General features: G+C 40.6%; 1 protein-coding gene across 2 annotated transcripts in view; it reads right to left on the bottom strand.

The window, feature by feature from the left end:
• rsrc1 (arginine/serine-rich coiled-coil 1) overlaps nucleotides 1–14079 on the bottom strand; it is a 142467-nt gene that overhangs the window by 84422 nt on the left and 43966 nt on the right. For both annotated transcript variants that reach the window (XM_081614507.1, XM_081614508.1), the window contains exon 5: nucleotides 5513–5549. In XM_081614507.1, the coding sequence (XP_081470633.1) occupies nucleotides 5513–5549 (37 nt within the window). The remainder of the gene's footprint in view (nucleotides 1–5512; nucleotides 5550–14079) is intronic.

The following is a 14079-nucleotide window of genomic DNA, read 5'->3' as shown; positions in this document are numbered from 1 at the left end:
TTGTTTAATTATGGAGATGAATAATCAGAGAAAAGCAGAAAAGTCACCTTAATTTCTTACAATTTTATATTACCCAATGTATTTGTTATTTGTTACATGACGAACACCTGCTGTTAGTATTACTAAAGAAGATTGACTTGCAGCATTCATCAGAAACTAGCCAGTCATTTATCTTTCAATAGTCAATCCTTTTTCACACTTTAGCTCATATTTATCGATATTTGTCGATTCTGTCAACCACATTATACCCTTTTCGACAACTGAAAAGGGTATTTGTAGTACTATAGCTGCCCCTCCAACCAGGTCAGTTGCTGAAATTTAAAAAAATTATTTTCCAACAACAACCCCCACTCCCTTACCAGCAGCTAGACATTGGTGGGTGCAAATGTCCACCCCTAAGAACAGTCGACTACAAAATCAACACAAATTCAGAACTACTTCCCTTTGTACCTTCAAAATGCAGCTTATAAGATGGTGATTGCAGCCAAAAATTCACAAAAATTGATTGGAAATATACTGACGTTTTAAAAGTGCATGACTTTGAGTTAGCTAGGCTAGCTCGATACAACTCAATCACTTTCATTGAGAATAAAAGCAGAAGATCCAGCAGCAGCGGTAATGAAAGGAAACGATTTGATCGAAGAACATCCTTGAAACAACAATGGTCCCGTTCCAGACTAGAGTCACACATTTGGACTTTTCCGGGCGGATCGTATTCCACTTTAAGTGACGGCAGGTTTGTCTCGCTGTTGTTGTTGGAGCATGTTGTCTTGTATACAGCTGCTGCTGCCGCTCTGTCAGCAGGCCGACCAGACCATTCACCTCAGTAAACTTTTCAACTCACCAAGGGACGTTTAACACAGCAGCCATGCCTGAAGTAGGCCATGTGGCCGACAGAACGCTGGCATCAAACGCAGAAAGATGCCTGATTCTAAACTGTCTCTAATTGATAAAGCAGCATTGTAGATACAGACTATTAAGGAGGTACCAAGATCCTTCTGATTTATGACATGTTTGTAGGCAACTGCAATATTTACACGCATTAAAAGTGCATTAAAACAAACGCGTGTTTTGCTTTTAAGAAAAAAAAGCAAAAAAAACATTAAATTTCACCTGAAGAGCTCTAGCTGAAACCTCACTGTGAACATAAGATTTCCTAGCTCAGTTTCCAACAAAATGCGACCTCAACTTAACCCCGTGACCGCAGACTGACCTGTAAACTAGCCTCTGCCATCACAGGGCGTCCAACCCTCTCTCCCCCGAAACTGTTGACACGTCTTCTTCATCCCCTTCTCCTCTCCCCTCCCCTTTTTTCTTTTCCTGCTCTCTTTCTGTCCATCCTCGGGCAGTGTGTGCAGTTAAAGCGATGGGTACAGCTGCTGATTGAGCCAGCAGCCCTGATGATGCTGATTCCTCGCGTTATTGATTGAGCTGCTGGCTTTCTTCTGCTTTGCTCTTAAAACGCGGTACATCTGGACCGATTAGCTGCTGTAGGCCACCTCTTTCTCCCAGAGCAACAAAATCCGCCTTGATGCTTCTCTCGTTTTGTCCGCTCGAGTGTTATTTGGACGCGTTGCATTCGCGTACCGCAAGCTGAAAGTAAAAGCGGAGCGCTGGGAGCAATTAACTTCAGTGTTTCCCTCCTCATGGCTACTGATTCTATTCAGTCAATCTGGTGAAACACAAAGGGGAAAAAAAAAAATAAAAAATACAAAAAAAAACAAACAATGAAACAAACCTCAGACCACACAGATCTTAATTGGGTGCCTAATTACTTCAGCAGTCATTCACTTTTTACAGTTAACAGAAGAGGGTAATGCTGGCAAGATCAAATACAAGGAAAGCGGGAACAAAAGAGCCTGCCTGTCACACCAGCTTAGATGCTTAACAGCTACTCAAAAACAATTATTTGAGGAAAAAATATGGAATAATCTTCGTTTTCTTTCAGAATCAAAAAGACGCAACTTTGCAGACGACATGTTCAAGGTACTCGTTTGACAACATGACGTTCCTTTGCCTTATGACGCCCCAAGCCGAACGTAAATATCATTTATGCTCCAATCTTAAGCGCGGTAGATCAACAGAGAGTCATAAATGCCTGTTTGGAAATCTTCAGGGTTATGCGTTATACATGTAGATTGAGGCATTGAAAGAAAAAAGTGTTTGAACAGCCCCGCAAACTCCGGCTCCGAGTGAGATGAGCTCCATTATTTACAGTTTTCCGTCCCGAATCGTAATCAGAGCCTTGCGCTCCGCAGGCAGCTGCCTACTGGGGTGCAATCTCCCCCCTAAGCATAAACACGCCCATAAATCCAAACACTCGGTATTCGGGGATTCAAATTCCCTCACATATAAATACGGAGAGTATCCCGGTAAATACACAGATGTGAGCTTGTGTGTGTGAATATGTAGCTCTTATAAACAGGGTCACCCTGATTAGGAGATAAGGACGTTGCGGGAGGCAGTAATTAAACAATACATTTTAATAAGAAGTCCTTGTGGGTAAACTCGTTGAACCAGTTGAGGTTGCGTGTTACTTGGAGAGCTCAACAAAATGCGTAACAGAGACCTTTTGTTGATTATTACGAATCGGGCCTGGAAAATCTGGATTAAAACGGAAATCAAACAGCAGTTTCTATAACTATTGGCACTATAGATAAAGTGTTGTAACTTAATATCTTAATATTCCTTTATGCAGTGTGTGTGGTCACAAGTTGGTTCAGCTTTGTTCAAAAATCTACCTGTTTTTAACCTTTAAAAACCTGCAGCCATTTACTGACTTTTGAAGGAAAACATGCACCTGATCAAATCAAATTGCTTGATCTCACGTCTTTCCCATTTTGAAGAATCGGTGTGATAAATGGGGCTCTGTGTTTCAACAAGTATCAATGCTATTGTCAAGTTGTTTTTTTAACAGCACAACTTCAAAACAACTGCGCTTTACCAAAGTCTTTGTTTTTACTGTCAAGCTAAAACAAATAAAAATAAATAAATAAAAATAAAAATGTTGACTTCTTTGCCACCTACAGGCGCTGACATTGACCGGAAAAGAAATACACTTAAATGTTTGTTTTCAAAAATAATTAAAAAATAAATAAAATTCCCATTTTGACAAAAAAGGAGTAGTGTCGGCACTTCTTAAAAGTTGCATTAAATCTGTACAGGAAAGAAAAACAAAAAAGCCAAAAACACCAACACCATCTTCTACAGGTTCTGATGGGATAAAAGGCAATAAATATAAAATTCTGTTAATTAAAGAATAAAAAGTTGTCAGACAACTTAAAAGAAAAAGTTAAATTGCAAAAATTTACAAAAATATATAAGAATGCCTACAAGTGTTGCAGTGCCTACAACACATGATCTGTTAACCCACTAAATAAACATGCGCGGATTAAAGTTTGGATTTATTTGTCATTTTCTTTTCGGTGTAAGGTCACACTAATGCAAGAAAAGAAATCAATTTCCAGCTTTTCATAAACAAAGATACCAAAAACGTTAAATCCTAAATGCGTTTCCTCAACATCTGAGTGAACTAAGATAAATGCTTTGCTTTTAGTTATGTTAGTTCAGCAAAATTAAATTAGAAACTAAAAGTGAATTTGCAGCAGAACTCAGTGGATAAGAAAACCGTAGAAGGGCCACTCAATTTCAGAGCTTTTTTTTTTGTTTTCTTCTTTTTTCAAAATAAAAAGTTCCCTTAAGGTTAATACTTTGCTCCCAAGAACATAAACAAACTGCATCAGCTGCACTCATTTGTACCTTCAAGCACACAGCACTTAAGAGTAAAGCACTTGCAGATGTATTCATCAGTACACTGACCCTGAATCGTTGTGGCCTTTCCTATTTCAGTCGCATACATAAGAGGAAACACTCATCTCAGCATTAGATATAGGCGCTCATAATGTTTGCTTGGGTATAACCGCCCATAAGAGTATTGATTACCGCTGTTTATGCATCTAAACCCCTCGTGAATAATTTAAATAACGTTTTACGGTGACGTACATCAATCACACCTGCACACCCACAGCGACACAATCACAATACCCAGGAAAGACCATTTCTAATTTCCTATTTAAAGATATGATAGGCCTAATGGATGTTTAACTCTAGAATGTTTTAGGAAAATGTACCCCATACACTACTTCACATTCAAATTTGATTGTTTTTTTTTTGTTTTTTGTTTTTTGGGGAGGACAGCGGTTAAGTCTCCTACGAAACAGTATAATATTAAAGAATTTCTGGAGGAGGTCCAAGTAGTTACACACTCCACAAATCTGGTTTACATGGAAGACTAACACCAGATATCCTACAAAACAAGCAATCCCCACTGTGGAACATGGGCATGGCAGCATCATGATGGAGGGACAGTGTCATCAGACTGAACAATGGATGGGACAAAAATTTGGAGTAATTCCGGAAGAAAACATGTTAGAGACTGCAAAAGTCTTCTGACTGAATTGGAGATGTGGATCTAAAACTGTAGTATAAGTTGCTTCCATAAAATGTGCTGAATGCAAATGCATGTGATATTTTCCAGTTAATCTTCTCTTTGCTTTTCACGATTACATTATGTGCTACTTCGTGTTGGTCGATCGCAAAAATATAAAAGAAAATGTATGGACATTTATTTATTTTTTGTTGCCATGTGACCAAATCCAGTAAAATTCAAGATAAATAACTAAGCTCTGAAGACCACTCGATTGAAATTTGTGTTTTGAAGAACCAATTTCAATCTGGAGATCCGGGGTCGGTCATTTCTGTGGCACATTCGGGGTCATTTGCGTACAGCGAGGTGGGGCGTGGGTCATTTGTGTAAGGTGCTGGAAGCTGCGGTTTTAGTATGCGGGGAGGCAGAGGAGGAGGGAGGGCATGTGACATCCACAGAGAGGCGGGACCCTCTTTGACCCCTGTCTATAATTCATCCCTGGAATATGGGGCGCATCAAACCTTGCTTTCTTCCCGCCCAAAAAGAGATAGAGAGGAGAAAAAAAAAAGACCTTCTCACTTTGTTGCATGGAACTCTGACCCTGGATTAAAGCAACCAGCAAGAGAAAACCTGGTGATTAAATTTTCAGGCCCGTCCCAGGAGAGCAGAACCAGAAGGTCCTTGATTCACAGACTGAGGAAAGAAACCATGTCGGCAGGATAACCAATACCAAACGAGGAAGGCAAGGTGTGTGTGTGTCTAGGTGATAATCAAATATTTTATGTGGAAAAAAATAATAATAATAAAAATACACACAAGAACAAAACATGCCAATATTATCAACTAACAGTTAGGATAAAAGTTGATACTTTAAAGATAAATGCAATGCTAATAAGAAAGCAGAAAGCAGTGTCTTTGTGGAGGCATATCCATGATCTATGTCCGTGTTCTGTCAGTGCCTCCCTGACCGCTGGTGGAGGGTATTCACCTCCAACTGCACAGGTTTCATTAAGAATGTTGATATCAATGTGCACACATGTGAGTGCGTGTGTGTGCGTGAATGTGTGTGTGCTGAATACAACTTACCAGATGCTCTAATTTGTCTTTGATACTCCCAGAATCCCTGAAACACACAAACACAAATTCCCCTTACTTTAAAAAAAAATATTCAGACATAAAAACTCATTCCATAAAATTTGAATTTTTCTTAAGCGTTCACACACACCAAAAACAATCTACAACACACTCTTGATCGCATGTAATAGTACGGGATCTGGTTTGTTTTAACATAAGATGGTTTGGGTTGCAAATTATGCAATTTCTGTTTGTTTATAACAAAGTGGCGCGAAAAGTAGACAAAAATTGTAAAAGCTTTGTTTGAGTCCAACAACTAAATATGGAATAAGCAAATATAATGTCCAGGTTTCTGTATGCAGTGCATCTCTAAGAATTAACAAATTATTTTGAGCTTTTGTTTGTTACAACTGAAATGATAAAATTAGCAAAAAGCACTACTCAGTCTCGACTGGCAAGTATGTTGTGAGTTTCTTTGCTAAGTGCATCTACAATGCTTTTATTAGTTGAGAAGCACCTCTAAGCTATTTTCATGAGTTTTTAAAATTGTGGCATTTTAAGGTGAAAGGGCATTTTTTCTGTTCTTATTGTGAATGTTTTAAGGAAGTTGTGTCTACCTGCCCGATTCATGCTTTAGGAAAAATACAAACACTACCCTGACTATTTCAGGTAAGAAGACTATCGACTATGGTGCAACTAGTCCAATAAATCTGGTAACAAGTTGAACAGGCAACCCACACCGTCCTGAAGTCTGCTGCACATATCCGGTTAAATGCTAACTGGCTTAGCGCTAGCTGCAGGCAGAGTGAGTGAAGGCAACAGGTGGAGGCTGAAGACGAAAGCAGTGTTTGTGCCGTCAGTATGTTGAACAGATGAACAAAAAAAATAAAAAAAACTGGTATTTACATGAGAAAAGACATGGAAAATATTAGGCGCATGAGTGCAACCAAGATGGATTTGTGGTCTCACTCTGGGAGACATGTTTTAGTCGAGGGGAAAAAACTGCACAACTCGCCCACTGAGAATCACAAAGATTATCCAAAATCATCTCAGTATTAACTGATGTTCAGTCAGCAAGCCTCACACTGAAGAAAATCACAATAATCAGAGTAAACGGTCTTTATGACATCACAGAGGTTTTGGCTAATCAAACGGAAAATAACCACACAGATTTATCCTAATTGCCAACCTCTAAGGCTGAAATGCAGAGCGCATTTCAATGCTTTCTGCATCTAAACCAGACTGACGTTAACTAATACTGTCGCCACACTGCTGGCAGGCGTGATGATCATTTCCAACTACAAAGAAAGAGCTGGGAGCTTATGATCTGTGAATTAATAATAATAATAATAATAATAATAATAATAATAATAATAATAGAAATGTGTGTGATTATCAGGGTAGCAACAGCAGACTGAGCTGAGGAAGGTGGCGGGGGGGGGGGGGGGGGGGGTAGGGGGGAGACTGTAAAAAATAAAATAAAAAAAAAAGCAAAAGCAAATTGGCAGTAAATAATAGATGCAATTTTGGCACATTTCAAATTTGCAGCAGTGCAAATCAAAAGATCAAGAGAACACAAACAGCACCCACCTTCCACCAGCCCCCCACCCACCAGCTTGACATCTCCGATCACCAAGCACCCACTCCCCCCCACCCTCGTCCGATTCGGGCCTCCATTACTGACAACTCCACCCAGGCTGCGGCGCTTTACAGTGTCGTGTGTATGTGCATGTGTGGTGTCTGCGCTGAGAGGGAGGAAGGCTTATCGACAGGCATCAGTTGCTAATGCAGCTGGCAGCATCGCTGTGTAAATCTACACCATCTCTAAAATTACATACTGTCTAATCTATCCGACTCCCTCCGCCTCTCCGTTCCCTCCGTCCGTCCGTCCTGCAGGACGCGTCCGACGACCACAGACATATATGCCCATCAGCTTCTCTAAAATAATGTCACGAAGGAGAAGACGGAACGAGAGGCACATGGATTAAAAAAAATGCACAAGAAGTGAAGAGAAAGGAGGTTTGTTTGTTTGCTCTGCGCTCCGTCAGAAAAACCGCAAGACAAGTCGACCACTTAAGGCAAACTTCATCTAGCTGTAATTACATTACATTCTGACAAACACCCCGCCACATTCATTATACATGACGGGCGCCCGGCAACCAGACAGCAAGACATTTGTTACTGTGGTGACAGTGTGTGTAATCCGCTAATGAAGCGCAATTAGCGAGAAACAATCCAACACTGGGGAGACGCAGCGCTCCATCCTTCCTCCTCCACTCTCCCCCACTCTCCTTTCATCTCCCTTCTCACTCTCATTTTTACAATGACATCTTTTTCTCCTCTTGCATTTTTTCCCCCCCATTTGACCTTTATTTGGCTCTTCACATACAATTAATGTCCTGCTCTTTCATCTGCCTTTTTTTTACTTTATCAAGGACAAGCTGTCCAGCAATGTCCTCAGCAGGACCGAGGGGATCGCTCTGAAGTCACACACACACTCTCTCTCTCACACACACTTATCCCATATTACATCCTCATTTCTCTTTTCAAAACATCATACAATCTGCCGAGGCCTTCTGGGAGGCAGTTTTCCCTTTTCGCCCTCCCTCCCTCTCTGCACACGATGTCTTCAACACAGAGGCAGCATCGATTTCTGAATTACGCCACAATATTAAATAATTAATATACTTGCAGTGATTGATGTTTTGCATTAGGCCAATATTAGGTTATCAATCAAAATCCACTTGGTTTAATGTAATAATATTGAAAATGTGTCAGTGCCTGTTCGTCCAATTTGTAGTGGAGGCAGGCCAGATAGTAATGGTGGTGTAGCACAAGGCCTCAGAGACATCTATGGCCTGCTCGCTACAACCGCAGGAACACATTACAGCCGCGGTACACCGGGGGGGAGAGAGAGAGAGAGAGAGGGAGGGAGAGAGAGACCGGAGTCATGGGGAGGGAGACAGAGCACAGACATGGAAGGACAAAGGTGAAGAATGTGACAGAGGGGGAGGGGGAAGCTAGCATATAACAGTACAAATGCTACATTAAAACATCATTTTCATAAAGTTACGTGTGCTTACTTTCCATTATACCAGAGCTTTTAAAAAAAAAAAAAATTATGTAAACTACAATTCCTGTAACTCTTCACAAACTTTGAAAGAACGATGGTACTACTAAAGGAATATGTTTGTTTTTTTACTTTGTTGAGTAAAAACATTTAAAGAAAAAGTTTCATAAATCACAGGCTATATCTTAGCAATATTCATGCCTGTCTTGAGCCGAAGTAGTCTTATAGTTAAAAAGAAAAATAAGTACAGGAAATGCATGCTTTGTAGTTTGCTTTCTTTAAGATCAAATCCATAGAATAAAATTTTCCAAGGTAAATTTGAGCAGTTCGCATACTTTAGATTTTAAATGGGAAATATTCAAATGAAATCCAGATTCCTTAAAAATTGGGAAATATCGCTTTACTTCAGGGCCAAGCGGAGCTGACAGGCCTCAACAACTTGCTATTATATGTCGGGCTCATTGAAGTAGCTTTAGCTTGCAGCGGCAGATCAAGTCCCGTTTTGTCCGCATTAGTTCTTCCTAAAAGACGGACTTCACTTTGACAGGAATTATATAATGTCAGAGCAAGACAGAAAACCTTGCACCAATGAAACTAGTCTCTGCTCTCTGGTCTCTTTCCTTCTAGAATCTGGTTATAAATTGGCTTTATGTAACATTATTTATTATTTTTTAAGTAAATTTAACAGATCTACATGTCTTTTTTCGATACGCCATAAAAGGTTTTTTCAACAATAAAGTTTCAGTGCTACAGTTGTGTGAATGCTTGAATAACACTAATTCATTCAGCTTTCACCCCTACAAGCACTTACTACCTCTTATTGTCATTTCAACACCAGTGCTAGAGATAGGCCAGAGACCCACCTGGATCAGAAACAGGGATCTAGAAGATCAACAGCTGATCAGCAGATTTTGACAAGCAAGTTTCAAATGTCTGTGCTACTTGTGCTACTGAGCTGCCAAATTCAACATAAAACCTTTAAGTTTTCACCTTAAGAAAAAGTTGTAGTTAAACATGAATAACTTTACTCCTTGGTGTTCATTTTGATGTCTCTCGTCACATACAAATGTTATCAAAATAATGTTAAACATCCCGTTTTTAATTTTTGATCATGCTGGTCCATCTTCAACTCTTCTTTGAAAGCTTTCCAAAACATTCGCAGCCATTCTTGTGCAGTTTTGAGCTCAGGCACTGATGTGGAATGAGAAAACATGGCTTGCTAACTCCTCCTTAGATCATTTCCAAGCCATTTCTGTTGGGTTGAGATCGGATCAGTTTTTTTCACCATAAATTAGTATTTAATAAAGCTCAGATTAGGGCTGGACCAGGGTAGAGTAGGGTAAAACTCTCTTTGTAGCAGCTAACAAATAGTCCAAAAGCCACATCCTGATGTACCCTGTTATCATCTTTGCATAAGTATTTGACATTAGAGGACAGACTGTGTGGGACTCTGACCAAGCTAATGATGAAAAGTTTTCTAACCCATGTTTTTGGCATGATCGGCTCTTACTGCGCGGCCTTGGTAGAGACCTTAAAGATGGAAAATTTGAATGATGAAATATCAGACATCAGCTTTATGTTCCCAGCCTGCTCCTCTTTTCCCTTGGAAAGATTTTCGAGCCACCGCGACGTGGAGACTGACAGAAAATGGCGAGTGAGTGAGAGAGGACGGAGACAGAGAGTAATGTACTGCGGTTCCAGGAAACGGTAATTAGTTATCCGTGGTCAATTAAGTTAAACTGGACAAACAAGTGTGAGTGTTAAAGTGAGCCTTGGCAAGGTCAATACTGACCAATTTAACATGGTGGCTGGATCCATCACACTGTCTGCACTCTGCTGCTTCCCTGTCTCAGCTCCTTGCCTACGCTCGCGTACTTTTTCTTCTCGCCAACTCTTCTCCGCATTCTTCCTGCCTTCATCAGTCACGGTGCGTGTTCCATTTCCAAGTGTCCAAACCCCCTTTTTTTCCCCTGTCTCTTGCTCCGTAATGACAGTTTTGAAGCTGTTGCCTCACCTTACCTCATTCCCTTCCCTCTATCTCTCCTCTCCAGTCATTTTGTCCTCTTCCAATCACCAGCCTGCCGCTCCTTTTCTTCTCCTTCTCGCTCTCCCCCCCGCCCTCCCACCTCACCCTCCCGCGAGCCCATGCGCTCCTGCTAGCAGACAATTAATTACAGGGCCAGCACTAGATGAGTTGTCATTTGTGGTCAAGTTTCTAATAATTGCATTAGGTCTTCAGGTTCCTCTAAGATGCCCTTCCTTTTCTTTCCCTTAGCCTCTCTCTTTTTCTTCCCCGGCCCCTTGACACGGCAGAGATGAATATCTTCAGTCAGTCAATGGAGGCGACACAGGGACTTAAAATGCAGAGGCAGTCATTTGATTTCCAGCTAACAGAGCTGCCCATTAGCCCGGCACTCATCAGCCATGCATTACCTCTCAGACCTGCTGTCCTGAAAGTGAAAGCTTTAACCCTTTCGCTGCCCGCTGCTCGCCTTCCTGACCATGCAATACAAAACAAACTTCCTGCAGAGCACACTGTAACTGAAAAGACAATGAAATTTAATCCAATTATATTTGATAACCTTAAAACTCAAAGCATTTTTTTATGTGCACAGATAACACTTAAGGGCTCCATTTAACTTATTTATGCTATCCTGGACATGACATCTATATATTTATCTCATAATTTACAGTGCAAATGTTTTTTTGTTGTATTATAAGGTAGGCATTCACTGCAAAAGTGTACTGTTAATTTAGAATAAGAATCAGCTTTATCCGCCAAGTTTGTGCTCAGACTCTGTGGAGGCTTGCTTTAACAGATAACGGTCGGTAGCACCGTCCAGGGAATAAGTCTCCACAGTTAGTGTCCAGGATGTGTGGGGTCTGCAGAAACTTTAGCGTACATTTTCTTGACCTTGGATCTTTACGAGTCTAGGACAGACAGAAGGTCAGGCTTGATGATTCTCTTTGCAGACCTTGCTGCTTGTTGCCTGTCCTGTTTTGTCGATGAGCCAAACCACACAGAAATGAACAAACGCAGAGCAGACTAAATGACGGCAGTGTAGAAGAAGACTCGAAGCTGCTGAGGTGAGTTGTACTTCTTGAGTCGCCACAGAAATTACAGTTTCTCCTTGGCTTTCTTCCGAACAGTATCTATGTCTGTCCTGGGTTGATGGTGCTGAAGATCAAGATGAGGTCTACAAATATGATTCGTCTCTAGGTGACTTGTGTAAACTTGTGCAAGTTTACACAAGTTGACTGCATTGTCTAGTTTTCCCAATAAGAAAATTGCATGGGATCCAGAAGGGAGCCTGTGGTGTCATTCAGATGCTACAGTAGCAGTCGCTCAAGGGAGTTCATGAACACAGATGTCCCACTGTGGTAATTTAACCTGTGATGGTGCGCTTGCTTGTTTGTACACAAAGTATGAGAAAGATGTACCAAAGCTGCAATCTGTGGTGACATTTTGACTTAAAAAAAAATAAAAATAAATAAATAAAATACATTTTTTGTAAGAAAATTATTTATATTATTTGAATTTCAAAAAAATTATCAATAGAGTATTTTAAAAACTTGTTAGTGGCAGCCCTACGAAGGTTTCTACAGCGTTTTTCAATGCAGCTATAGAAGAGCTCAGAAGAACATATAGTCATGATATTGTTAGTGAAAATGGTAAAGCAGAAACTCACAATTTTCCTGACATTTTCCCTCATTACAGTTCCCCCACGCCGTCCCTGTGAGTGTTAGCATCATGGCCACCAAAAATATGCATTAAGTGTGTTCATCAAAGGCAAAGACTGTCTACCCAACACGATAAACATTCACTGAAATACTTTACAGGAAAACTAAATTTGCATTCTACCAAATGTTTACAACAAAGCTGTCCTTCATGATTGTGGTGTTCCACAGATTGATACTATGATAATGACTGTAGTTCGATATATTGAGTAACTACTTTTTAGCCCCAAAAACCATAAAATACACTCCGCAAACACACATCAGTATCTGACAATACTCTATATAGTTGTAGAATGTGAAGATGATGATTATTAAGTGAGCAGATGTGTCAATATTATCATTCAATATGTGAATTACATGTTAGGAGACAAATGTCCTGAACCGAGTTCAAACTGTTTCTGACCAAATAACTCGTAAACATAACCTAAACATCGGTTTTTACAACGTTGCTGTTAAAGTACACCTATGTTTTCTTCCTGGCATCCCTTGCATGCTAAAATACAACTTGCCCTTCAGCAGGCTCTCAGCCTGATCTCAGTGAGTGATGGTGAGAGGACGACTTGAGAGGAGCAGCAAAGGAAGATGGGACATGGCAACGCTATAAAAGAGACATCATACATAAGAGTCGCCGTGTGTGAGAAAGAGAGCGAGCGCGAGTGTGCGCATCCCATTTGCCACAGTTGCATGCCTTGTCAAGCGTGTCATTGAGCATTCATATGTTGTCTGACTGCTGATAGAATGGCAGGCGTATTTATTAAAGAGTCAATGTGATGAGGGACACACACACACTCAGATAGCACACACAATCCACTAATACACAGTCCGCATCAGTGACATCTGCCTGTTTAACTATTAGAAGGCAAACGCTTGATATGCAACTGAAGAACAGACACACACACACTACAATACAGGAGGGCGCAGCTTTCCCTGAGGCCTGATTGCCATCTCCATAGGCCCTTTTTAACAGAGCCGCCAATTGAAATTGAAATTGTATTCTTGTATGTGCTATCAGAGCTACCTCTCAGGGTTTTATAAAGCTGAGAGGAAGTTAGCGGGACACACACTCACAGACTGACAGGGAGGGATAATGTGGAGGTAAGTCAGGAGCTGTCACTCTTCTATACAGCACACGAGAGGGGGAACAAAACACAGACTTATCGTTCCCTGCTTTCTGCCTTGTTCCACATGCATGTACGCACACACACGCACACGCACGCACACACACACACACTTGGCGGGGTGCGGTGGCGGGGTTACTTTAGCATAATCCCAAAATGGTAGAGAGAGGCAGTCCATTAAAAAGGGAGCTAACAAATTCAGCACTTTAAGTTACTCGGAGGGAGGGTGAAATGCAGTCAATAAAAAAGTCGGGAAGGGAAGAATAGGAACGAAAGAAGCTAATTTATAGCTGCTCCTTCTGCTCTTTGGATCACACACACGCGCACACACACACACACCTACTCATGTGGGACTGATATTTGGAATCTAAAAAACAAGAGAAATTAGCTTTACTCTGACTCTTATAATCATGAGGAGCACGCAACAGGACAAGCTGTACTAAAAATTTGATTCTTGTTAGTTTATTTGCCAAATAAAATCTGCAATATGTTTAGCCATCCCTACGTATCTCTACAATATATATCCAAAAATATGAGGTGACTTTTTTTAAATTAAATGAGGTATTTGAACAATTTCAGATTGATAGTCATAAAAAAAGAAAAAAAGTTTGAAATACAAGTTTTATTGCTCACTTTTTGGTATCAGTTTGTGA

The sequence above is a fragment of the Poecilia reticulata genome, chromosome 13 (assembly GCF_904066995.2).
Source record: "Poecilia reticulata chromosome 13, P_reticulata-male-v2, whole genome shotgun sequence".
NCBI lineage: Eukaryota > Metazoa > Chordata > Actinopteri > Cyprinodontiformes > Poeciliidae > Poecilia > Poecilia reticulata.
The sequence above is the reverse complement of the archived record's forward strand: the minus strand, read 5'-3'. Positions and strand labels throughout refer to the sequence as shown.